The sequence below is a fragment of the Oncorhynchus clarkii genome, chromosome 29 (genome assembly GCF_045791955.1).
Source record: "Oncorhynchus clarkii lewisi isolate Uvic-CL-2024 chromosome 29, UVic_Ocla_1.0, whole genome shotgun sequence".
In the NCBI taxonomy this organism is placed as follows: Eukaryota; Metazoa; Chordata; class Actinopteri; order Salmoniformes; family Salmonidae; genus Oncorhynchus; species Oncorhynchus clarkii.
In genome coordinates this window covers 27,329,075-27,356,757 of record NC_092175.1, presented here as the reverse complement: position 1 = coordinate 27,356,757, position 27,683 = coordinate 27,329,075, and the positions used below count along the sequence as shown (strand labels likewise).

General features: G+C 42.4%; 1 protein-coding gene across 1 annotated transcript; it reads left to right on the top strand.

Moving 5' to 3' along the window:
* Positions 1-20,561: 20,561 nt before the first annotated feature.
* On the top strand, positions 20,562-26,515 carry LOC139388511 (T-cell leukemia homeobox protein 3-like). The gene is made up of 3 exons (XM_071135208.1): positions 20,562-21,003; positions 23,594-23,831; positions 26,302-26,515. Exons 1-3 carry the CDS (start codon positions 20,562-20,564, stop codon positions 26,513-26,515), a joined length of 894 nt encoding a protein of 297 aa, XP_070991309.1.
* Positions 26,516-27,683: the final 1,168 nt, after the last annotated feature.

The window sequence follows — 27,683 nt, the reverse complement described above, 5'->3', positions numbered from 1 at the left end:
ACACACATACATACACACACGCACACACACACACCTCTATTTTCCACTTCTTCTCTCAGCATTACATATCGCCAAATTGTTTCCATAACAGTTGACTTGTTTCTCACATTAAATCCTCCTGTCTAAATACCTTCAGTGTCGATCTCTGTCCCAAAACAATTCATAATCCTTACTCTTTTCTCCTTTCTCCTCTCCTCTTCAATAGCATCCTCTCCCCCCATTTACATTCCCCTCTTCTTAAAGTCCTTGGCTTGAATCAAATTGACCTCTTCACTTCACTAATGTGGATGGATGGTGTCTGGGGATAAGGAGTCTTATAAGAGAGTGGTAAAAAAAGTCTACATTAAGTATGTTCTCTACCATTCTTAGGCTTTGCCTACATACTATTGTTCTGATTCAATTTCCTATTATGAGGAAGAGAGATTCATATATTGTTTAATGTCCTAGTAATGTGCTTGCTCTTATTACCCAAGATATTCACAAACATTAATCCCCACACACTGTTAAATGTCATACTCCATGTCCATTCCTTTGTCCTGGTTCAGTATTATATCACACATCCGATAAATCACAACACACTAACACCATTCTCTGTGCTTTTCCAACATATATTTTTATCAAGATATGTTCGGTTGAGTTGAAGCTTGAAATAGCTCATATATGAGCATACCTCTCTCTCTCTCTCACACACACACACACACACTGGCACAAATCATCGGTGTCTCTTGATCTTCCTGAACAACTCAGATACTATTACTGATTATTTACCAACATTAACCAGATGAATGGTCTGTGCCCAAATTGGCATCCATTGGAGTACAATAAGACCCTTCCCTCTGTCTTTTTTCTCCCTCTAGTCCTTTCTCTTCTCTTTCTAAAACACTATATGGCTCACGGTCTGTTCTCTCCGTTATCCACCCTTCTTTTCTCTGGGTTCTCCTTTCCTCCTGCAATGTGTCTTTTCTGCCCCCTCTTTGTCATCGTGTATCCCGGGGTTATTTATAAGGCCCTCTTGCTCTATTTCTCCCTCCCTCCTCTCTCTCATTCTCTGTCTTTCTCTAATCGTTCATACTTGCATCCCCTCAGGCCCATCTCAGTAGTAATAATGAAAATGATTTAACCCCTATGTGGCCAACGCCTCTGATCTCAGAGTCACACACACACACACACACACACACACACACACACACACACACACACACACACACACACACACACACACACACACACACACACACACACACTATTACTTTGATTACCAATAATAATACAGTACAATATACTACTACTACTACTACTACTGCAGCTGCTGATACTACTACTACTAATACTACTGTTACTATTATTACTACAACTACGACGACTGCTACTACTACTACTACTATTACTACTGCTGCTGCTGCTAATACTACTACTGCTACTAAAAACAAATCAAATCAAATGTTATTGGTCACCTACACATGGTTAGCAAATGTTAATGCGAGTGTAGCAAAATTCTTCTGCTCCTAGTTCCGACAGGGCAGTAATATCTAACAAATAATCTAACAATTTCACAACTACCTTATACACACAAATGTAAAGGGATGAATAAGAATATGTACATATAAATATATGGCTCAGCAATGGCTGTCCGGCATAGGCAAGATGCAGTAGATGGTACAGAGTACAGTATATACATATGAGATGACTGTTGCTGCTACTACTGCTGCTACTAATACTATTACTATTACTACTACTACTACTACTACAACTGCTACTACTACTACTGCAACTACTACTATGACTACTGCTACTACTGTTACTACCACTGCTACTACTATGACTATGTACTACTACTACTACTACTACTATTACTACTATTACTACTATTACTACTACAACTACTGCTGCTGCTGCTGCAATTACTACTACTACTACTGCTACTACTACTACTACTACTACTACTACTACTACTACTACTACTACTGCTACTATTGCTACTAATGTCATAGAAAACATTTGATTTTTTCCCTATTTCTTTGTAACTATATTTACTGTCTCTCTGTCTGTCAGTCTCCAGCTGAGAAGTCCATACATATCAGATCTTCTCAGAAATGAAGGGTCTCCTAATTAGGAACTGTTAATTACACTTATTGACTAATGGACTTAATTACCAGAACAGCATTTGCTTTCAGTTTCACAGCATTCCTCACTGATTTAGACAATGATCTGTTTAGTGAACTATACAACTTAATTGCATACATTTGCATAAACAAATTAGCTAATTAATTACAATTAAGCACATTCTGATGAGTCTGTACAATTAGAGTATTACTATCCCTGAAGTGAGACTCCACACAGCACTTTACGCACAAGTGTGTGTGTGTGTGTTTGTGTGTCTGTGTGTGTGTGTCTCTGTGTGTGTGTCTGTGTGTGTGCTTTTGAGCACAATATGGGGAGATGGTTTAGAGATAGAAGGACCTCTCCCCTACTCTTCTGTGTCAGAATTTAATATGCAACTTATATTGGAAAACAATTGCGCGTGCCTGCGTGAATCTTGACCGCAATATATCTGTTAGTGCCCCTAATCCGATCAGTACAGGGAGGGCTATTTATCACCGCAAATCCAGGACACTTCAGCCTTCTTTTTATTATTTTAATATATTTCTGAGCTGTTAAATCACCAAATGATGAATTAGAGCTGTCCACCACCCTTTCACCAGCTTGACAGAAAATTATGCACTACCCAATTTGAGTGGTCATTTGAACTTTTAAGACAAAAAAAGAGCAAAGAAAAAGTAGGATATTTTTTGTGGTTCCTTTTTATTTCCCAGCCCCTATGTGCCTTTCACCTGCATGTTTCTTAACAATGCTGCTTAAGTGGGCTTTATTGCCATGTAAGTGAGGACGGCACCAAAACAATCTTCACTATTCAGCCAATTACCAAACACACACACAATCTCACGAAAAATAGCACACACTCTTGGCTTTATTTCTATTTTGCTCTGTTTCCTTTCACACGTGTTCCTACATGCACTGATTCACTTGGTACACACTGTCACATCAACAGATCTGTTGATACTTTGATTTCAACCAGTAAAACAACTTTTCATGTTATTGCCTTCTGATTTAAACACCTTGTTTAAGATGTACAAGTTTGGTGTTGGGGTACTTCTGGGTTTGGGGCAGTTCTTGAGTTGGGGCAGTTCTTGGGTTAGGGCAGGTCTGGGGATGGGGCAGGGCTGGGGTTTGGACAATTCTTGAACTGGGTCAGGTCTGGGGTTGGGGCAGATCTGTGGTTGGAACAGCTCTGGAGTTGGGGCAGGTCTGGGGTTGGAACAGTTCTTGAGTCGCAGCATGTCTGAGGTTGGGGCAGTTCTTGAGTTGCGGCAGGTCTGGGGTTGGGACAGTTCTTGAGTTGGAGCATGTCTGGGGTTGAGGCAGTTCTTGAGTTGTGTCAGGTCTGCGGTTGGGGCAGGACTGGTGCAGTTCTGCTCCAGCCCAATAGGGAAAGCTAGTGTGGCCATGTCACAGTGAGGGAGTCTCTGGACACTGTCTCACTTCAGCACCCCCAAAGCCTCCCCACTTCACTTTCCTCAGACTCATCCTCCTCTGTTTTCCTCACTCTCTCTGTCTCCTCCCAGATCCCTTCCATCTCTTCTCCTCTCTCCCCCCCCCCCCCCCCACCCCTCCCCCACTGTATCGGTATTGTTCTCTCACCCCCCCCCCACCCACCCCCCGCCACTGTATCAGCATTGTTCTCATCCCCCCCACTGTATCAATATTGTTCTCATCCCCCCACTGTATTTGTATTGTTCTCAACACCCCCCCCCCCCACTGTATCAGTTTTGTATCAGTATTGTCCTCCCCCCACTGTATCAGTATTGTTCTCTCACCCCCACTGTATCAGTATTGTTCTTATCCCCCCACAACTGTATTCATATTGTTCTCAACCCCCCCCCCCACTGTATCAGTATTGTATCAGTATTGTCCTCCCCCCACTGTCTCAGTTTTGTTCTCATCCCCCCACTTTTTAAATCAAATACCAGATCAAATTTATTTATATAGCCCTTCAAAAAACATCAGCTGATATATCGAAGTGCTGTACAGAAACCCAGCCTAAAACCCCAAACAGCAAGCAATGCAGGTGTAGAAGCACGGTGGCTAGGAAAAACTCCCTAGAAAGGCCAAAACCTAGGAAGAAACCTAGAGAGGAACCAGGCTATGAGGGGTGGCAAGTCATCTTCTGGCTGTGCCGGGTGGAGATTATAACAGAACATGACCAAGATGTTCAAATGTTCATAAATGACCAGCATGGTCAAATAATAATAATCACAGTAGTTGTCGAGGGTGCAACAAGTCAGCACCTCAGGAGTAAATGTCAGTTGGCTTTTTATAGCCAATCATTGAAAGTATCTCGACCACTCCTGCTGTCTCTAGAGAGTTGAACGCAGCAGGTCTGGGACAGGTAGCACATCCGGTGAACAGGTCAGGGTTCCATAGCCGCAGGCAGAACAGTTGAAACTGGAGCGGCAGCACGGCCAGGTGGACTGGGGACAGCAAGGAGTCATCATGCCAGGTAGTCTTGAGGCGTAGTCCTAGGAAAGAAAGAAAGAAAGAAAGAAAGAAAGAAAGAAAGAAAGAAAGAAAGAAAGAAAGAAAGAAAGAATTAGAGAGAGCATACTTAAATTCACACAGGATACTGGATAAGTCAGGAGAAATCTCCCCCACTGTATCAGTATTGTTCTCCCCCCCCACTGTATCAGTATTGTTCTCACCCCTCCACTGCATCAGTATTGTTCTCACCCCCTACTGTATCAGTATTGTTCTCACCCCCCCACTGTACCAGTATTGTTCTCATCCATAGCCGCAGGCAGAACAGTTGAAGCTGGAGCAGCAGCACGGCCAGGTGAACTGGGGACAGCAAGGAGTCATCATTCCAGGTAGTCCTGAGGCATGGTCCTAGGGCTCAGGTGCTCCGAGAGAAAGAAAGAAAGAGATAAAGAAAGAGAGAATTAGAGAGAGCATACTTAAATTCACACAGGACACCGGATAAAACAGGAGAAATACTCCAGATATAACAGACTGACCCTAGCCCCCTGACACATAAATTACTTCAGCATAACTACTGGAGGCTGAGACAGGAGGGGTCAGGAGACACTGTGGTCCCATCCGATGATACTCCCGGACAGGGCCAAACAGGCAGGATATAACCGCACCCACTTTGCCAAAGCACAGCCCCCACACCACTAGAGGGATATCTTCAACCACCAACTTACCATCCTGAGACAAGGCCAAGTATAGCCCACAAAGATCTCCGCCACTGCACAACCCTAGGTCATCCCCCCCAAGGTATCAGTATTAGTCTCACCCCCCCACTGTATGTATTGTTCTCACCCCCCACTGTATCAGTATTGTTCTCACCCCCCCCCCCCCCACTTTATCAATATTGTTCTCACCACCTCGCTGTATCAGTATTGTTCTCACCCCCCCACTGTATCAGTATTGTTCTCATCCCGACTGTATCAGTATTGTTCTCACCACCCCGCTGTATCAGCATTGTTCTCATCCCCCCCACTGTATCAGTATTGTTCTCAACCCCCCCCCCCCCCCCCCCACTGTATCAGTATTGTTCTCATCCCCCCACTGTATCAGTATTGTTCTCATCCCCCCACTGTATCAGCATTGTTCTCACCCCCCTACTGTATCAGTATTGTTCTCATCCCCCCACTGTATCAGTATTGTTCTCATCCCCCCCACTGTATCAGTAATGTTCTCATTCCCCCACTGTATCAGTATTGTTCTCATCCCCCCCACTGTATCAGTAATGTTCTCATCCCCCCACTGTATCAGTAATGTTCTCATCCCCCCACTGTATCAGTATTTTTCTCATCCCCCCACTGTATCAGTATTGTTCTCACCCCCCTACTGTATCAGCATTGTTCTCACCCCCCCCCCCCCCGCCCCCCACTGTATCAGTATTGTTCTCACCCCCCTACTGTATCAGTATTGTTCTCAACACCCCCCCCCACTGTATCAGTATTGTTCTCACCCCCCCCCACACTGTATCAGCATTGTTCTCATCCCCCCACTGTATCAGTATTGTTCTCATCCCCCCACTGTATCAGTATTGTTCTCATCCCCCACTGTATCAGCATTGCATCTTTTCCTCACTCTCTTTACATTTACTTTTTCTCATCTGTCTTTTCAATTGTTTACAATGTCTCTATGTCATCCTTCCGTCCATCTGTGCCTTTATTAATAATGGTATGAAAGAGCTAAATATTATGACAGAGGAGGGAAATGATATTGAAGTTTAGAGTCAGAGTGTGGCCCTCACGAAATACCTGAGATGAGAGGAAGACTTGAAGACAGAGGGGTGAACGTGAGAGAGAAAGCTAAAGAGGCTTAAGGAACGCTTGGTTTTTACTGCTGCTGAAACTACAATTGAAACCAGTTACAGATGTGTGATAATAAATGTTAAAGAGGACAGCTAGAGAGCCTGGAGTCACCTCTTTTATTACTTGGCCCCACCCACCCACCCACCCTCCTCTTCTTCCCATCTCTCTTTCCATTTCTCACTCTCTCATTCCACCATCTATCTTTCCTCTTCTCTCTCTCGCTCTCTCTGCATAAACTGAGGAATTAATCATTTAACTTGCAAAGGGACCACCAGAATTCCCCCTAGCCTTGATTTACTTCAGCCTCTCATTCCATTCCCTTCCTCTCATCGCTACCCATCCCACGTCTACAGTTCTCATTCATACAGTATGTTCCTATGTGATGCATCTCACAGTAACTATAACACAGCTTGCATCATACATTTGTAAAGTGCATTCAGCTGCATGAACAGGTGGTACAGTATAATCTGTGGTCAGAGTTCAGGACTTTGGCCCTCTGCCCCCCCCCCCTCCCCCTCTCTATCTTTCTCCCCCTCTCTCTCTTTCCCTCTCCCTCTCTCTCATTGGCTTAAGATGGTATTGATTACTCAGGCCATTACTGGGTTATATTCACTTACATCCTCAGAGATTTACTGACCCATTGACAAACACACTAATTGACAAGCCAGGATGCAGTGGCTGACAGAGAACACAGAGAGAGCTCCACATAACACTCAATTCATATTGACATGCCTTGGAGAGAAAACCTTAGCACTTACTGTAATACTGCATTAGACCAGTGGGTGTCAGTCTGACTGGGGCAGTGCTCTGCTTCCTGCGCAACATATTCACAGGATGAGGGGCTGACACTGGTGGGACAGGTTGGAAAAGACTCTGCATCAAAAGATACACCCTGACAATATTCACACAAGGTATTTCCAACCAATGTGGAATTTCTAAATTTTTTGAGATGTCCCTCTCCCACTCATCACAAACTAATTTTCCCAAAGCAGAATTGAGTTCCAGAGAAAGAGAAAAAGGCCAGAGGCTTTTCATAATTGTATCGACAGGAAAATGAATATGATGAACGATGTTCATTCAGCACCTCCTTGATTTATTGTGTTTTCCTCCAGGCGTTAATCGCTACGAGAGGGAGAGAGGGAGGGAGAAATAAAGGAAGAGAGGAAAGAGAAGGAGAGAGAGAGGAAGGAGAGTGTGAGTAGGAGAGACTACCTCTCCAACCACACACACACACACACATACACATACGCATACACAAACACACACACGCACGCTCATTGAATCAGCAGCGGACTACAAGGCCCAGGTCTCTCGGGTCCTTTGTAACCAACAGTAACTGGGGTTTTATTGCCTGTTCGAGCCTCTGAGACCCTGTGTGGCGGACTCTAGATTAAACTTTGTTCTGGTAAAGTTCAGTGGCTCAGATAATGAGGAGTCAAGCAGGACATGTTACACACAGCCTTTGACACACCAGGGAAATGGATAGTCTCAGTATATTAAGTGCGTCTTTAGGATTGCATTTTTATTTATGCAGCCAGGTCGCTCATCATCCATTGCGAAATTTGACATCCATCCAGGTAAGAACGACATTGGGAGAATACTTCAAAAACCAGCCACTATGGGTTTGCTAGGGTGTTGTGGAGCGGCTCTGAGGGTCACGTGTTCAATCCCAGTTTTTTTTTCTTCCCTATCCCGAACCTTAACCTTTACCTTAACCATTCAGAATTAATGCCTAAACTTAAACTTTGTGAAGTTTATGACAAATGTCGGATGCTGCAGTGAGACTGTGAGAGCTTGTTGATGAATGAGGCCAAAATTCATGTTTTTCTTTCTGCATTTTCGTGAACTTTAGTTTACCTAATTGTGATTCTGTAATAAATCCACTAATCTTTCAGGCCATTCCCTAAATCCTTACTCCTCCATTCACCGCTACATCCCTCTCCCTCCCTCTATCAGAGTGCTCTGACTACAGATGAATCCAGAGCTCATAAAGTGTGTGTTTGAGACCCATCCATCATGGTTGTGTGGGAGAGGAGAGGAGAGGAGAGGAGAGGAGAGGAGAGGATAGTGAGACAGGACTGAAACAGGTGTGTGTGCATTGTGTGTGAGTGCGTGTGTGTGAGTGCATGCGTGTGTGTGAGTGCATGCGTGTGTGTGAGTGCGTGTGTGAGTGCGTGTGTTTTCGTGCGTGCGTGCGCGTGTGTGTGTGAGTGCGTGTGTGTGTGTGTGTGTGTGTGTGTGTGTGTGTGTGTGTGTGTGTGTGTGTGTGTGTGTGTGTGTGTGTGTGTGTGTGTGTGTGTGTGTGTGTGTGTGTGTGTGTGTGTGTGTGTGTGTGTGTGTGTGTGTGTGTGTGTGTGTGTGCATGCGTGTGTTTGTGTGTGTACGCGTATCTGCTTGCGTGTGTGATGAGGGGTGGGGGTCCTCTCCATTCCTGATATGCAAGTGTGTGTGTTCTAGAAATAGCAGCGTGTAAGTATGACAGTATGGTTGTGTGTGCCTTCAAAAACAAAAAGCAGGTGATATCAGGTGATATCCTGCATTTACAAAAAAATATCAATGGAGTTCATGGCTGATCACACACATACATATAAACACACACACACACACAAAATGCACAGTGTTTGGATGGACTGACAGTACCTTGCTTCTATCAGATATATTTCCATCCCTCTGTGGGGTATTTCTAGCTAAGATGAAAATTGGAGAGTTATGAGAGAGGAAAATGGAGAGAAAGAGATGGATGAGTGATATAGACAAACAAAGTGCTAAAAAAGTGTGGAATAAAGAGAGCATTTATGAGTTGGAATGAGTAGATGGAGGACGAGAGAGAAAGACATGAGAGAGATGGATGGATGAGGGAGTTGGTGGGATGCTGGTCACCCCAGGCGTGGCACTCAGATAGGGGATGGAGGCAGGAGAGACATAGGGCAGGGCTGCTGCCCCCAGGCAGGGCAGGTGGGACAGCAGGGGGAGACTGGTGGCTCAACAGCTTGCTCCACCCTGAGGGCCCAGCAGGCCAGGAGTAAGCAGGGGGCTGGAGTAACGCTGCTGCCAAGGAGAGGGAGGCCGCTGCTGGTGGCAGCTGGTCCTGGCTCCCCCCCTCCCACCAGCAGGCAGCAGGCAGGGTGAGAAGGTCAAAAGCCAGTCGTTAGGAGGACAAAGGGAGGCACAGCGACAAGAGAGGATAATCGTCTTTCATTGAGTGCCGTTGACAAGGCACACAGCGCTGGCAACACTGATACCACACACACAAACATACCATGCCCGGTGGGCGGGTGTGAGCAAGACACACACACACGAACGCACACACACACACAATAACACACACACACACTCTAATGCACACGCACGCAAGCACACACAAAGTAACACACATTATTGGTCCATATCTGTCAGTATGACCCTTCCCCCCCTTTTGCTTTTCAACACTGCACCCCACCCCGACCCACGACCTCTCATCCCTTCTTCCTTTTTTTTCATTAGCATGGTAAACAGCCACGCGTTCAGCCATCAAGTGAGCGGTTCTGCACTCCACAGCACTTAACATCAGAGATCTGCACCATGTCCTTCACTAACCTGTCATCTAGAACTCCCTAAATCTAACTCCCTACTTTTTATTCGATCCAGATCTAGATATAAGAAAACAAATCATGAAAATGAAATCTGCATTTTCATGGAAAGCCTTTCCTTAAAAACATATGAGCTAAGGATTTATTTTCATGTCAACACTGTACATCTCACATGGTGCCTCTCATCATTCTCACTGTTGTGCTATACCCTGCCTTACAGCCCTAAAACACCCCTCCCATCTCTCCTCCGTGTTCTACTGTGTTCTAGAGCTCAGAGACACTCAAACATGAAACAAATACATCCAATCTCCACTATCATACTCTACCCAATAACACACACTACCCTTGGGCACAAATCCCCAACGACAAGAAGCAGAAAACTACTAAAGACAACTATCCAAATCCCGATCTGAGACACAACCAACCCTGCATTGGTGTCATCAGTCTGCAGAGTGACGTGCTAAGCTCTCTCAGGCGACCGGGCCATTCAGCGAAACCAAAGCCATGTACCACTGTGTTAAGTAAGGTTACAGACACACGAGCAGCCATGAGGGAGACACAGAGATCGCTTCCGATTGCAGCTCGTCTCCACAGAGTGTGGCATGCTAAACTGGGCTCAATGGAGCATGGCTCTGCTGACGGGGACAAAGGGGGTTCAGCTTGGCAATGTGATGCACACACACAAACTCAGCCCTGTAAACATGACTCACCTGTTAGTCTGTCTGCCTGTCAATCTCCACTCTACCAACCCTCGTACCCTGCCGCAACACAGAGAGAGAGAGAGAGAGAGACATTAGGCAACAACAAATTCAATCCCTTTTAGACAATTTCCTGGGTAAAACGTTCCGCTGTAATAGTGAAGGTGTAAACTTGGCAGTAGAAAATCTTAACAGTATATTTGACCTCTCAGCTTCCCTATCAAATCTAAAAATCTCAAATAGAAAACCGAAGAAAATTAACAATAATGACAAATGGTTTGATGAAGAATGCAAAAATCTAAGAAAGAAATTGAGAAACCTGTCCAACCAAAAACATAGAGACCCGGAAAACCTGAGTCTACGCCTTCACTATGGTGAATCACTAAAACAATACAGAAATACACTACGGAAAAAGAAGGAACAGCATGTCAGAAATCAGCTCAATGCAATTGAAGAATCCATAGACTCTAACCACTTCTGGGAAAATTGGAAAACACTAAACAAACAACAACAAGAAGAATTATCTATCCAAAATGGAGATGTATGGGTAAACCACTTCTCCAATCTTTTTGGCTCTATAACAAAGAATAAAGAGCAAAAACATATACATGATCAAATACAGATCTTAGAATCATCTATTAAAGACTACCAGAACCCACTGGATTCTCCAATTACATTGAATGAGTTACAGGACAAAATAAAAACCCTCCAACCCAAAAAGGCCTGTGGTGTTGATGGTATCCTCAATGAAATGATCAAATATACAGACAACAAATTCCAATTGGCTATACTAAAACTCTTTAACATTATACTTAGCTCTGGCATCTTCCCCAATATTTGGAACCAAGGACTGATCACCCCAATCCACAAGTGGAGACAAATTTGACCCTAATAACTACCGTGGAATATGTGTCAACAGTAACCTTGGGAAAATCCTCTGCATTATTATTAACAGCAGACTCGTACATTTCCTCAATGAAAACAATGTACTGAGCAAATGTCAAATTGGCTTTTTACCAAATTACCGTACAACAGACCATGTATTCACCCTGCACACCCTAATTGACAACCAAACAAACCAAAACAAAGGCAAAGTCTTCTCATGCTTTGTTGATTTCAAAAAAGCCTTCGACTCAATCTGGCATGAGGGTCTGCTATACAAACTGATGGAAAGTGGTGTTGGGGGTAAAACATACGACATTATAAAATCCATGTACACAAACAACAAGTGTGCGGTTAAAATTGGCAAAAAACACACACATTTCTTCACACAGGGTCGTGGGGTTAGACAGGGATGCAGCTTAAGCCCCACCCTCTTCAACATATATATCAACGAATTGGCGCGGGCACTAGAAAAGTCTGCAGCACCCGGCCTCCCCCTGCTAGAATCCGAAGTCAAATGTCTGCTGTTTGCCGATGATCTGGTGCTTCTGTCACCAACCAAGGAGGGCCAACAGCAGCACCTAGATCTTATGCACAGATTCTGTCAGACCTGGGCCCTGACAGTAAATCTCAGTAAGACCAAAATAATGGTGTTCCAAAAAAGGTCCAGTCACCAGGACCACAAATACAAATTCCATCTAGACACTGTTGCCCTAGAGCACACAAAAAACTATACATACCTTGGCCTAAACATCAGCGCCACAGGTAACTTCCACAAAGCTGTGAACGATCTGAGAGACAAGGCAAGAAGGGCATTCTATGCCATCAAAATAAACATAAATTTCAACATACCAATTAGGATTTGGCTAAAAATACTTGAATCAGTCATAGAGCCCATTGCCCTTTATGGTTGTGAGGTCTGGGGTCCGCTCATCAACCAAGACTTCACAAAATGGGACAAACACCAAATTGAGACTCTGCACGCAGAATTCTGCAAAAATATCCTCCGTGTACAACGTAGAACACCAAATAATGCATGCAGAGCAGAATTAGGCCGATACCCACTAATTATCAAAATCCAGAAAAGAGCCATTAAATTCTACAACCACCTAAAAGGAAGTGATTCACAAACTTTCCATAACAAAGCCATCACCTACAGAGAGATGAACCTGGAGAAGAGTCCCCTAAGCAAGCTGGTCCTGGGGCTCTGTTCACAAACACAAACACACCCTACAGAGCCCCAGGACAACAGCACAATTAGACCCAACCAAATCATGAGAAAACAAAAAGATAATTACTTGACACATTGGAAAGAATTAACAAAAAAACAGAGCAAACTAGAATGCTATTTGGCCCTAAACAGAGAGTACACAGCGGCAGAATACCTGACCACTGTGACTGACCCAAAATTAAGGAAAGCTTTGACTATGTACAGACTCAGTGAGCATAGCCTTGCTATTGAGAAAGGCCGCAGTAGGCAGACATGGCTCTCAAGAGAAGACAGGCTATGTGCTCACTGCCCACAAAATGAGGTGGAAACTGAGCTGCACTTCCTAACCTCCTGCCCAATGTATGACCATATTAGAGAGACATATTTCCTTCAGATTACACAGATCCACAAAGAATTCGAAAACAAATCCAAATTTGAAAAACTCCCATATCTACTGGGTGAAATTCCACAGTGTGCCATCACAGCAGCAAGATTTGTGACCTGTTGCCACGAGAAAAGGGCAACCAGTGAAGAACACACACCATTGTAAATACAACCCATATTTATGCTTATTTATTTTATCTTGTGTCCTTTAACCATTTGTACATTGTTAAAACACTGTATATATATATAATATGACATTTGTAATGTCTTTACTGTTTTGAAACCTCTGTATGTGTAATGTTTACTGTTAATTTTTGTTGTTTTTCACTTTATATATTCACTTTGTATGTTGTCTACCTCACTTGCTTTGGCAATGTTAACACATGTTTCCCATGCCAATAAAGCCCTTGAATTGAATTGAATTGAATTGAGAGAGAGAGAGAGAGAGAGAGAGAGAGAGAGAGAGAGAGAGAGAGAGAGAGAGAGAGAGAGAGAGAGAGAGAGAGAGAGAAGCAGGGGATCTCTCCAGGGGGTAGTGGGACAGAGAGGGTATCCATTCCCTCCCTCAGGCAGATCCTCTTTCTGCTCTTTGTTCCTTAAATAGTCCCAACGAGCAGGTTACTCTGAAGCATGGCCCATTGTCTTAAACAGCTGTCAGTCACACTACCGTTATCTGTCTCCCTTCCGCTGTGTAGCGATTACTTTTTTCTTTCAGCCTCCATCATCAAGTGCAGCAGACATTTCTGCAACACTAACAGTCAGACTGAACAAATGCTGAGGTCTGCATCCTCTTATTCCCTCTTCCTCCTCTCCCTTTGCTGTGGGGTGGTTAGAAGACTGTTAGAGGAAGACTGCATTACTACGATGTACATTAACCAGTTTTTGTCCATTGAACCATCACAGTCACTGTAATTGAATTACTCTGTAAACTTCCAGGGTAATGGTCAGCATTGTTCCATTTCTTAACCCCGGTGACAACAGACTTGTTGCTAATCAAAATCACATTTCTGCTTTCTTGAGAAAGTTTAATTTTAGGTTCATCATTTCAGGATAAACTTCAATTTGATAACATTGGGAAACGCACTGCAGTTTACATGACCTTTATATTCCAATTTCCCTGAGTAATTGTGGTCAAAAACATTATTTTTCATTTTATTTTCATTTAACTTTTATTACAATCAAATAACTATACACAAACAATAACATGGCACTATGTCCCTATTTTACCAAATTAGTTTGAGTACTGTCCAATGTCTACTATCAACAGGTAATCAGACTGACACGACAGCTGTAAAACAAAACAACTGGTGTTTATATTTAAAGCCTTCTCTTTGCTTTACAGCCATTCTATTTATATTATATTTGATTGATCATACAATTACTTAATGAATGTTTCAAAACACAAATGTAAGTATTGTTGCTGGCTACAGTGCATTCGTAAAGTATTCAGACCCTTTGACTTTTTCCACATATTGTTACATTACAGCCTTATTCTAAAATGTATATCTATTTTTAAATCCCTCATCAATCTGCACACAATACCGCATAATGACAAGCAAAAACAGGTTTTTCGAAATTTGTGCAGATTTATTAAAAATAAACAACTGAAATATTATATTTACATAGGTATTCAGACCCTTTACTCAGTACTTAATTGAAGCACCTTTGGCAGCGATTACAGCATTGAGTCTTCTTGGGTATGACGCTACAAGCTTGGCACACCTGTATTTGGGGAGTTTCTCCCATTCTTCTCTGCAGATCCTCTCAAGCTCTGTCAGGTGGGATGGGGAGCGTCGCTGCACAGCTATTTTCAGGTCTCTCCAGATATGTTTGATCGGGTTCTTGTCCGGGCTCTGGCTAAGCCACTCAAGGGCATTCAGAGACTTGTCCCGAAGCCACTCCTGCGTTGTCTTGGCAGTGTGCTTAGGGTCATTGTCCTGTTGGAAGGTGAACCTTTGCCCCAGTCTGAGGTCTGAGCACTCTGGAGCAGGGTTTCATCAAGGATCCCTTTGTACTTTTCTCCATTAATCTTTGCCTCGATCCTGACTAGTCTCCCAGTTCCTGCCACTGTAAAACATCCCCACAGGATGATGCTGCCACCACCATGCTTCACCATAGGGATGGTGCCAGGTTTCCTCCAGACACAACGCTAGGAATTCAGGCCAAATAGCCCAATCTTGGTTTCATCAGACCAGACAATCTTGTTTGTAATGGTCTGAAGGTCTTTAGATGCTTTATGGCAAACTCCAAGCAGGCTGTCATGTGCTTTTACTGAGGAGTGGCTTCCGTCTGGCCACTCTACCATAAAGGCTTGATTGGTGGAGTGCTGCAGAGATGGTTGTCCTTCTGGAAGGTTCTCCCATCTCCACAGAGGAAGTCTGGAGTTCTGTCAGAGTGACCATCGGGTTCTTGGTCACCTCCCTGACCAAGGCCCTTCTCCCCCGATTGCTCAGTTTGGCCAGGCGGCCAGCTCTGGGAAGAGTCTTGGTGGTTTCAAACTTCTTCCATTTATGAATGATGGAGGCCACTGTGTTTTTGGGGACCTTCAATGCTGCAGAAATGTTTTGGTATCCTTCACCAGATCTGTGCCTAGACACAATCCTGTCTCAGAGTTCCTCCATAAACTCACCTCTTAGATTGGTTTTACTCTCAGAATCTCAGGCAGATGAACAAAAAATGTGTAAATGTTTGTTTTGGTTAGTTTGCATGTTGTTTGTAGTCCATTAATAAGGAATGGATGCATCATTTTTAGAGTAGATGCTGTTTGAACAACTGTGTGTGTGTGTGTGTGTGTGTGTGTGTGTGTGTGTGTGTGTGTGTGTGTGTGTGTGTGTGTGTGTGTGTGTGTGTGTGTGTGTGTGTGTGTGTGTGTGTGTGTGTGTGTGTGTGTGTGTGTGTGTGTGTGTGTGTGTGTGTGTGTGTGTGTAAGTGAGCATGTGTTTGTGTGTGTCCATAACAGGAGTTAATTGACCACAACTTTCATTCATTTCATTTACATTTGACATTTTAGAGCAACTTAGAGTCAGCAAAAGCAGCAACTGTCAACCTAATCAGTTCTCTATGTCCTTTCTCATCTGCTGACTGCAAGGAAAAGTATAGCTCTGTTCAATCCATTTCTACATTTAATTATATTGTGGTATTGACACTTGCCACCAAAGAAACAAGCTAACACAAGATGAGGTAAAAAAAAGGGGGGGGGTTGGGGGGGACAATATTCACACACACACAGACACAGAAAGAAACAGAGATTTTTTCGGTTTAATATTGTTAACATTACAGAACTGCATGTCATTGTGTTGGGTGGTAATGTAATCCTGAGTTCAAGCCAAACACACATTAATGTACATTATTATAACACATGTTGATGTCACCACATACTGTACCTCCAGCATACCAAACTGTGTAACCATGGGTGCACGTGTGAGACATTTATTTTCCCTTCATAGTCTCAACATCTTTTGAAACCCACTGACTAATCGGGGATCAAACCGATGGATTGACCTAAATAAATTAAAAAGCATGAAATCCATCCATCTTTCAAAAAACAAATAAAAGAATTGGTGCATTCAAGATGTTAGAATAGCCTAATTACTGGGTGGCGTGCAAGACCGCCCCTGGCGCTGTTTTTATTGCGTGTGTCTGCCTTTATCAATTTTCTCCAAGCATGGGTAATGGGAAGACTGGCAGGCGTGCAGCTAAAGCGCAGCAGACAAGTATGCAGAAAGACTACGCTGCTTTTGAATAATAAATGATGCGCTTTTATAGCGCCTCTAAAACGCCTGTGATGGTACAATATGAAAAGGCTATGATAAGTAATAGTGAATTTAGAAAGGATCTAGTATGTTTTTATTACAACGTTTTAAAAAGCACAGAACGAGGGAGACGGAGCGCGGGAAATGGGTTGAATGAGGTGGGGTTGGAGTGAGAGAGATATCAGTATGAATGCAATAAAAGGAATGGACGAGAAAAGAGCCGAAATTCCCTCCCAGCGAAATAACCTGCTTAATGAAAGTTTACCGTCTCTCGCTATTTTTCTGCGGCACTCTTGTCTCCTCATATGAAATATTAACTACGTTTGTATATAAAACTCTAAAGTTGAATGCCCTTTCTTAGGTTTCGGTTGACTTGGGTTTTCTTGTTGTTCTCTACCATATTATTTTATGGCCTTTAATGGAGCAGCTTTTCATTTAGTTTACATTGTGCGTCCTGTGTGTCTTCTGCTGTGTGCAGTCAAATTGTCAAATAGTACAGTTTACTGAGGGATTTGAGGTTAACGGCCGAGTATAGAGAATGTGGCATGTTTTCCCCTGTATATAGAATGTGGCATGCTTTCCCCTCCTATATAGAATGTGGGATGCTTTCCCCTCGTATATAGAATGTGGCATGCTCTACCCTCGTATATAGAATGTGGCATGCTTTCCCCTCGTATATAGAATGTGGCATGTTTTCCCCTGTATATAGAATGTGGCATGCTTTCCCCTCGTATATAGAATGTGGCATGCTTCCCCCTGGTATATAGAATGTGGCATGCTTTCCCCTCTATATAGAATGTGGCATGCTTTCCCCTGTATATAGAATGTGGCATGCTTTCCCCTAGTATATAGAATGTGGCATGCTTTCCCCTCGTATACAGAATGTGGCATGCTTTCCCCTAGTATACAGAATGTGGCATGCTTTCCCCTTGTATATAGAATGTGGCATGCTTTCTCCTCGTATATAGAATGTGGCATGCTTTCCCCTTGTATATAGAATGTGGCATGCTTTCCCCTCGTATATAGAATGTGGCATGCTTTCCCCTCGTATACAGAATGTGGCATGCTTTCCCCTAGTATATAGAATGTGGCATGCTTTCCAATAGTATATAGAATGTGGCATGCTTTCCCCTCGTATACAGAATGTGGCATGCTTTCCCCTCGTATATAGAATGTGGCATGCTTTCCCCTCGAATATAGAATGTGGCATGCTTTCCCCTCGTATATAGAATGTGGCATGCTTTCCCCTCGTATACAGAATGTGGCATGCTTTCCCCTCCTATATAGAATGTGGCATGCTTTGCCCTTGTATATAGAATGTGGCATGCTTTTCCCTCCTACATAGAATGTGGCATGCTTTTCCCTCTTCCTTCAGTTGTTCCCCCTATTTATTCCAAGGCATTTTCAATGCCCTACATAGAAGGAACCGACTAGGTGAAATATCTGTCGATGTGCCCTTGAGCAAGACCCTTAAATCCTAAATGCTCCTGTAAATCGTTATACATAATATATTCAACTAAAATTGGAGGTTTATGCAATATGCATTGGAAACAATAAATGGAAATTCTTAAAATATGCACATAAAGCAAGGGTCAGGGAGGGCTCTGGACTGGCCATGAAGGGTTATCCATGTCAACCACTAAACGCCACGGGTTGACATCAGCATTTACTAATAATCTTTAAAATATCAACTACTTCAAAGTAAACTGATTTTTCCTCGGCCAGCTCCAATCCCCTGAAGCTAATCAAACGCCGCGGCCAGGCCCAAGGAGCATAATCGCCGCGGCCAGGCCCAAGGAGCATAATCGCCGCGGCCAGGCCCAAGGAGCATAATCGCTTTTACTCGGCAGATTACAAGGAGCCACTTAGAGCCTATGTCAGCAAATCGGGTGTCCTGTGCTCCCCATTCAGTTGGCGCGTGGAGTGGAAATAAAGTGTCCCACTGCCACTCTTGACCAGACGCACAAAGTAAAGCCACGAAATCTTAAAAAACTAAACAAACATGAGCTTAATTTAAAATGAATTCGCATAACGAAGGAATCATTAGGATACATTGCAATATGGTTCTATGAATTAAATAGACCAAACACCAGGCCTAATTCTAGCATATAGCCTAACCTAAAACATTGGCATAATAAACGGTTGCGATGCATGTGATTTTTAATAGTCTAGTTATTTTCAAACTAAAAGAAGCCATGGCTTTTACGCACAAAGCCATAGTCTACGTGCCTATTACTTTGTACATATCAGGGTTAATACAAGTTATAGGCTATCATATGCCTTCTTCATGCGTAGCCTAATATTTAGCATTGAAACGACAAGCCGCTTCGTTGGAGTGGAATTTAAACTTCATCAGCAGCCTATCAACGACTATAACCGATGCGTACATTGCCCAAATTCGACTTGCGAGCTCAAAGCTCAAATTCTCTGTTGATATATGAATCTGATCGAATCCCCGAGCTGACAAGGTAAAAATCTTTCGTTCTGCCCCTGAACAAGACAGTTAACGCACTGTTCCTCGATAGGCCGTCATTGTAAATTATGGTTTGTTCTTAAATTAACTGACTTGCCTAGTTAAATAAATAAACAATTATCAAGATAACCGCTGCCCCAGTGAAAAGCCAACGCGCAAGGTCTGTAAATAAGTTAATTTAGCCTATGTTGTGTCCAATCCACGACTAGTGGCGAGTGATAATAAATTATGCAGCCCTCAGTTGCCTCTGTATCGATGCTTCTCAATTAAGCATAAGCCCGCATTCTTATTTTGCTTGCATTGACCATTCGGAATTGACCATTCGGAATTGACCATCGTCACCATGCCACCACCACCATTTTTGTGTGTGGGACGATGCCAATATGATGCTTCCTTTATATGTTTGCTGGCATGAAAGCGTTTTGTTATTGTCATTTTGTGTAGGCTTCCACTTAATTGTAATTAATAGTCCTACCTTATTTTCGATCCAAAGCAAATGCATAACGTTTGTAAAATAAACCCACAACCTATCAAAACACAAAATAGGCTATGAACTTTTAAAGTAGAAACTCAAATTATACAAATCAGAATTTGGATAAACCACTCATGTAGAACTAGTCTAATTAGGAATGCATGCATAATCATTATGCAGTGTCATTAAATCTCCTTTTATAAACCGTGTTTATGATACACTATAACAACGCATCATTGAGAGTCGACTATACAGACAATAAAGATATTAATGAATCCGCTACAATGTGCCCCCTTTTAAGAAAGTATGTCACTTGGGAATGTTCCCTTAGATCGCAAATTGAGAAAATAAATTGAGAAAATTAAAGTTAATAGTTCAACCAATGATGTGGCGGAAAAGCTCATCCAACCAATAGGAAGAGGGAAAGAGGAAACATTATTGCGGCGGGGGTGTGGGCAGAGGACAATTGTCCCAAGCAGCGATTGCACTGCACAGCAAAATCGACGTTTAAAACTTCTTCAAATTTCAGATGGACGGATCCTTCAGAGCCGCGAAGGATGGTGGAAAACTCGCTGCCAAAGAAGGCCATAGAAAGCATAATCCAAAACGAGCTTTAAAAGGGAAAGAGCTAGATGCTTAACCCAACATAAGCAATTTTTTACTTGTACACGTCGTTCCCTTTGCATCATCGGCTCTGACCGAGGACTGCATAAAGGGGCTGGAAAGGTTCTGGGAGCGAGAATGGAACGGGCGCCAAGCACAAGCCCCAGTGGCGTAAATCAGCCCCCACAACATGCCCAGCATGAACCTATTAGTTTCGGCATTGACCAGATTCTTAGTGGTACCGACCAGGAAGAATCACAGAATACATCCCGGAGTGGTTCGGATACTGGCAACTCCACAAGTGGAGGAGGTTACCACCACGATAGTCCAACTGGAGCCAGTGCAGCGCCCTTCACTTCGCTTTCCGGTTCTTTTCATGGCCTTGCATCATCATACGAGGAATCAAGTGCATACGGAGTGAACTTGACTTTCACCCCAGGAGGGGTGATACGCGTCCCGGCGCACAGGCCGCTGGCCGCCGCAGTGCCTCCTTCTATACCCAGCGCGGTACCAGGGCTAGGGAGCATCAGCTTCCCCTGGATGGTGAGCAGCCAAAGATTCGCAAAGGAAAGATTCGCAGGTAAACTATCTCCATTCAAAGTGTATCTTACTCCAGGAGTAGCTAGGCTTAATGTCTGGGAAAACGGTCATAAAAGCACATTGGCTAGTTGGGACATAGGTCAGTAGGTCGGCCTATTGACCAGGATGTGGTAATTTCCATTTTAAATCGGTAAATTCAGGGTTTTCGTATGCTAGCCTATTCTTTTTCAAAGATTAATTTTCATTTCACTCATGGAGTTGAAACGGAATGGAACTGTGCCACAAATAAAGCATACCGGACTCGTCTAATCAGTTCACCAGATGAACTTGCATTTTAGTCTAATTCTGAAACCTCTATTTTGAGGGAAAATATGTAGGCCTGGGCTACATGTTCACATAAATAAAATCAACAATAGCATCATAAAAACAAATATTTGATGAAAAACAGATAGAAATAATTAAACATTTAATTATTCATCATATTATGTAATATTTAAAAGTAAGGTTTAACTCAAAGGATAAAGCCTCCACCTACATTAATATATTACCTCAATTACCTCGACTAACCGGCACATTGTATGTAGCCTGTATGTAGCCTCACTATTGTTATTTTACTGCTGCTCTGTAAGTATTTGTTACGTTTATTTTTTACTTATCTATTTTTTAATTAACCCTTATTTTTCTTAAAACTGCTTTGCTGGTTAAGGGCTTGTAGGTAAGCATTTCACTGTAAGGTCTACTACACCTGTTGTATTCGGCGCATGTGACGAATACAATTTGATTTGATTTGACATAAAACAATAAAAATACTTTTAAATGTGGAGTAGGCCTGTAGAAATACTCGCCGAATTAGGGCTGTTCTCTCCAAGCGGTACATTTGGCACAAGTTACAATACTTGCAATTTGCACCATTAAACTATGCTAAACACATGAGACACAACTTTCTTACAGGTTTACCACAAAATGTAACAAGCAAATATCAACTGATCACAAATATCAAATTGCAACCAGTGTAATTCTAAGAAATAAACACACATTGTAGACTCGCATTGAACAATAATTATTTCGCTTCTATTTCGATTGATTAAATCTATAGGAGGGATGCGCTTTTATCGAAATTGCTACGATACATTGCACAAGTGTTTCAGACATCTTTATATTGGCTATTAGCTACACCGCTTGTCTCCCGCAACTAAACCTAATTACTGAAGGAACAGTTTTGTGTGTGTGTGTGTGTGTGTCTGTGTGTGTCTGTGTGTGCGTGCGTGTATTTGTATTCATTAAGGATCACCATTAGCTCCAGAAGCTACACTTTCTGGGGTGCAGCAACATTAAGGCAGTAATATACAATTTAAAATATTACATGACATTACATTTCATAACACTTTTCATAACACATTAAGCGTGTTCCCTCAGGCCACTGCTCTACTATCACATATCTACAATACAAAATCTGTGTGTAGGTGTGTGTAGAGTGCGTGTGTTAGCGTGTGTGTGCGACTGTCTGTGCCTGTGTGTGTGTTTCTTCATAGTCCCCGTTATTAGTGTGCGTGTTTTGCTAAATAGGAAATATTACAATTATAAGTGTATTATTATTATATAATGGGGTATTGACTAACACAATGTGCATTTATTAATGAATTAATACATTTGCTTTTTGGATTTCTGTTTATATTTTTTTTAACTAAATGTTTACATGGAACATCTAGAGTAACTGAGAGTAGATGATTCTTATTAAGTTACAACTACTTATTATTTTCAACATAAATTAATTCTAAACACATAATTGGCCAATATGGTAGCCTACTGTTTGCCTTATCCGTTATTTTATTGTCAAGTTGTAATAACATAATCGGGACACTCCAAAAAATAAAAAGAGGAGAACCTCTTCATTTGAAACGTAAATGTTTCCCATTCTGTGTTCCAGTGGGTGGCCTGTAATATTTTTCAGCACCTTTGTCGACTTCTGGGGGGGAACTATGACGATGTAAAGTGTCATTAATATTGCAGGGGGGTTATATATGATTCTTTGTCCGCATTTTGTGACAAAAGCAAGAAGCTCTCCACACCAGAAATGAATTGTGAAAACATTCACCTCTTTTCATCGACATCCTCAGCATAATTAACTGTCAATGTATAGGCCTATAAATATTCAGAATATTACGCCACTGCTACAGCAATCTGTCTGCTACTATAAACTACTATAAAAACCCATTGGATAAGAGGAAATGAAAGATCTGGATTTTGACTTGTATTTAACTAACCATGGACTTAGACAGAATTTATCATTTTGTTTGAAAAAAAATAGATAATACTTAAAAATATGTTGAACATGGATTTTGTTTGGATTAGAATTAGAATAGCATTATCCAATGGGGAAAAATAGGCCTCTAAAGACCCATAAAACACTCAAACATTCCAGCTCTATGACAGAGAGGAGGGGGGTATATTAGTAGGTCAAACCAATGAGCTGTGAATTTATTTAGATTTTAGATCACATGTAGATATTGCAATGCGGAATGTAATGTCCTTCAACAAACTGAACACAACACAAGATCCTGTTAACCTGTGCATGACCTGCTCACTTTGTTTGTTCAATGTCCCTTCCTCACACACCTACACACACATAGCTGCACTGACACCATTCACAGTGGCCCGGCGAATCGGTCACCCCTACCAGAACCGCACCCCTCCAAAGAGGAAGAAGCCGCGGACATCGTTCTCCCGGGTGCAGATCTGTGAGCTGGAGAAACGCTTCCACAGACAGAAGTACCTAGCCAGCGCTGAGCGGGCTGCTCTCGCCAAGACCCTCAAGATGACCGACGCACAGGTCAAGACCTGGTTCCAGAACCGCAGGACCAAGTGGAGGTGAGACACTGAGCTGGAGAAGGAGAGGGGAGGAAGAGAGATGAGGATGAGTTGTTTTCTGAGTGGTTTCTCTGGAGAAAGAGGACAATCTAGTCTGGGTTTACTCTCTGTCAGTGGCTAACACAACACAGGTACCACTTTCTAATGTCAGTTTCCAATTTTGAGAATTATAGTTTGAATAAAACTGCAATATCACCAGTAACTTAGATTTCTAATACCCGTTATAGAGGTGTGCTAAGGCCCTAGATAACTGTTTATCAATGCTAATGGTGTAACCGCATTCCTATTCCTCTTCTGAGGAGGAGTAGCGAGAAGGATCGGAGGACAAATGCGCAGCTTGGTAAGTGTCCATAACGTTTATTTAAAGACATAAACTGAACACTACAAAACAATAAATGTGAAACTAACGAAACCAAAACAGTCCCGTGTGGCAAAAAACACACACACGGAAAACAAACACTCACGAAACAGGTGGAAAAAAGGCTACCTAAGTATTTTATTTTTAACCTTTATTTAGCAAGTCAGTTAAGAACAAATTCTTATTTTCAATGACGGCCTAGGAACAGTGGGTTAACTGCTTGTTCAGGGGCAGAACGACAGATTTGTACCTTGTCAGCTCAGGGATTTGAACTTGCAACCTTTCGGTTACTAGTCCAACACTCTAACCACTAGGCTACCCTGCCACCCTAATCAGAGACAACTAACGACACTTGCCTCTGATTGAGAACCATACTAGGCCGAACACAGAAACCAAACATAGAAAAACAAACAGACTGCCCACCCCAACTCACGTCCTGACCATATAAACAAAGACAAAACAAAGGAACTAAGGTCAGAACATAGTGGAAGCTATAGGAAGTGCAATTTGAGTTCTAAGTCAATGGATACTGTAATGGCATTCAATAGAAAACTACAAAAATAAAAATAAATCCCACTTCTTGGATGGACTTTTTTTGCCTGACATATCAGTTCTGTTATACTCACAGACATTATTTTAACAGTTTTGGAAACTTTAGAGTGTTTTCTATCCAAATCTACCAATTAGATGCACATCCTAACTTCTGGGCTTGAGTAGCAGGCAGTTTACTTTGGGCACGCTTTTCATCCGGAAGTGAAAATAGTGCCCCCTACCCTAGTGAAGTTAAGAAGAATCCTAGAGTGTCAGCTAAAGTCTTACAGAAATCTCTGGTAACATGCTAACATCTCTGTTGACGAGTCTATGATGCGTAGAACAAGAATGGTGTTCATGGGAGGACATACAAAATACGCCTTCTGGAGTGGCCTAGTCAGAGTCCTGACCTCAACCCGATTGAAATGCTGTGGCATGACCTCAAGAAAGCAGTTCTCACCAGACATCCCAAGAATATTGCTGAACTGAAACAGTTTTGTAAAGTGGAATGGTCCAAAATTCCTCCTGACAGCAGGTCTGATCCGCAACTATAGAAAACGCTTGGTTGAGGTTTTTGCTGCCGAAGGAAGGTCAACCAGTTATTCAATTCAAGGGTTCATATACTTTTCCCACCCTGCACTGTGAATGTTTACACTGTGTGTTCAATAAAGACATGAAAATGTATACTTGCCTGTGTGTTATTAGTTTAAGCAGACTGTGTTTGTCAATTGTTGTGACCTAGATGAAGATCAGACAAATGTTATGACCAATTTATGCAGAAATCCAGGTATTTCCAAAGGGTTCACATACTTTTTCTTGCCACTGTATCTGCATTATTATTTCTATTCGACTAAGAAAACCATAGGTTATATAGCCAACAAGTGTAACTAGCCTATTTTATGGTAATATCATTATGAAACGTAGTTTAACATATCCTAACCTAGCATTTACGCTGTAGGCGTATTATGAAACAATTTGCCGCTAGATTTATTGTACTGAAAAACACCAACCATTCTTATATTTTTGGAAACAAGTGATTATTAATGCGATGATACTCTAGCCTAGTCCAGCTACTTTACTGACACCAGGTTGCTGTTGGAACGTGTCAAAGGTCAAACAACAAATTATAAATTAGACCTACCAATTTGATGTTTGCAAATTTACCTAAAAATAAGGATAACACCAATATGTAACATTTTTGATAGTGCTTTCTACAAAGTATAAAATATTAACTGAAAAGTTTTGTTACAAATATTATCTGCAAGATTGTCTGCAAGAGTGGCTCCATCTTGAGTGCAATCATGTGCAATCTGGTTTTGTTTGGCAACATTGGTTAGTGTCCTCTCTGGTTTCTCCCATGTGTCATTATGGCTCATGCCAGTGTGGTGTCTCTCCTGCTGTACTGTACCAACCATGTGATAGTTGCTAACAGGTGGTTGTCATCAGTGTCCCTATTCTGATGTCTCTGGGAGCCTCACATTTTCTCTCTGTATAGCCAAGCCCTCTAACAGTGAATCTTAATAAGTGTCCTGTCTGCGTCTGTCCCTATCCTCTACCTACCCGCCCTGTCTTCGTTGCCAGGCGACAGACGGCTGAGGAGAGGGAAGCGGAGCGTCAGCAGGCCAATCGGCTGATTATCCAGCTGCAGCATGATGCCTTTCAGAAGTCCCTGAGCGACTCAGTTCCATCCGATCCACTCTGCATCCACAACTCCTCCCTGTTCGCACTGCAGAACCTGCAGCCGTGGGCTTCTGAGGAAGCTGCAAAGATGGGCCGTGTCACCGCTCTAGTGTGACAGGGACAGGGTGGGGCCCTCTGGACATTACACACTCTGACTTGCCCAAAAGCTTACTGACTGATATCTAAGAAACTGCACCAAGGTGACTGACCGGTGAACAAAGTGAATTGAGTGATTTATTATTGTCCTTCCAGAACATAGCCAAAGTGAGTCTGAAGATGAAACAAAAACTCTGTAGTTTCCTACCCTGATATGATCTGGCCATACAGAACGTATGCTGCATGGGCCCTTGTGTCCGATAAGTCATGGGGTGGTAGCTTATGACCTGTGGCGATGTATGCGACACACATCACTGAGTCAGCCCCATAATTCCAAATGGACATATTGACTGACTGACGCAGCACAGATTGGAACATTTCTTCCTCCCACGTCCCATCTGTTCATTCACCACTAATTACACTACCAGCTCTGTGCCCTTGCATCTAAAAGCTGACCAGTCTGCTGAGAAAATTGATGGGAAATGGAGAGAGTGAGAATACACTAATATTTTGAGAAGATATAAACATTTGTTGTTGCATGGAATCAATCTAATCATCCTCTCATTTTCCATCTTGAAATAAATCTAATTGTTTCCTCTCTGGCCTGCTAGTAAGAAGGATTTTTGTATTGGCGGACATAGGCAACACTGATCCTAGAAAGCCAATGAATGTAGGTACACATACAGGCTTCAATTCCAATTTATTATCACTCTAAAACTCAATTAGGGGTCATGCAGTGGTTACATTTAAATAAGATGGGAAACTATAAAACCAGATATCTACAAGTGAGATTTTGTAGGATCGACTGCTTTCTGTTCTATTGGGGTAGTGTTTAGTTTTGTCTGGGCATCCAAAACTAGATAACCCCTACCTTCTTAAACAGGATAGACCCGGAACACTAGCAATACATATACAGTGGGGAGAACAAGTATTTGATACACTGCCGATTTTGCAGGTTTTCCTACTTACAAAGCATGTAGAGGTCTGTAATTTTTATCATAGGTACACTTCAACTGTGAGAGACGGAATCTAAAACAAAAATCCAGAGAATGACATTGTATGATTTTTAAGTAATTCATTTGCATTTTATTGCATGACATCAGTATTTGATCACCGACCAACCAGTAAGAATTCCGTCTCTCACAGACCTGTTAGTTTTTCTTTAAGAAGCCCTCCTGTTCTCCACT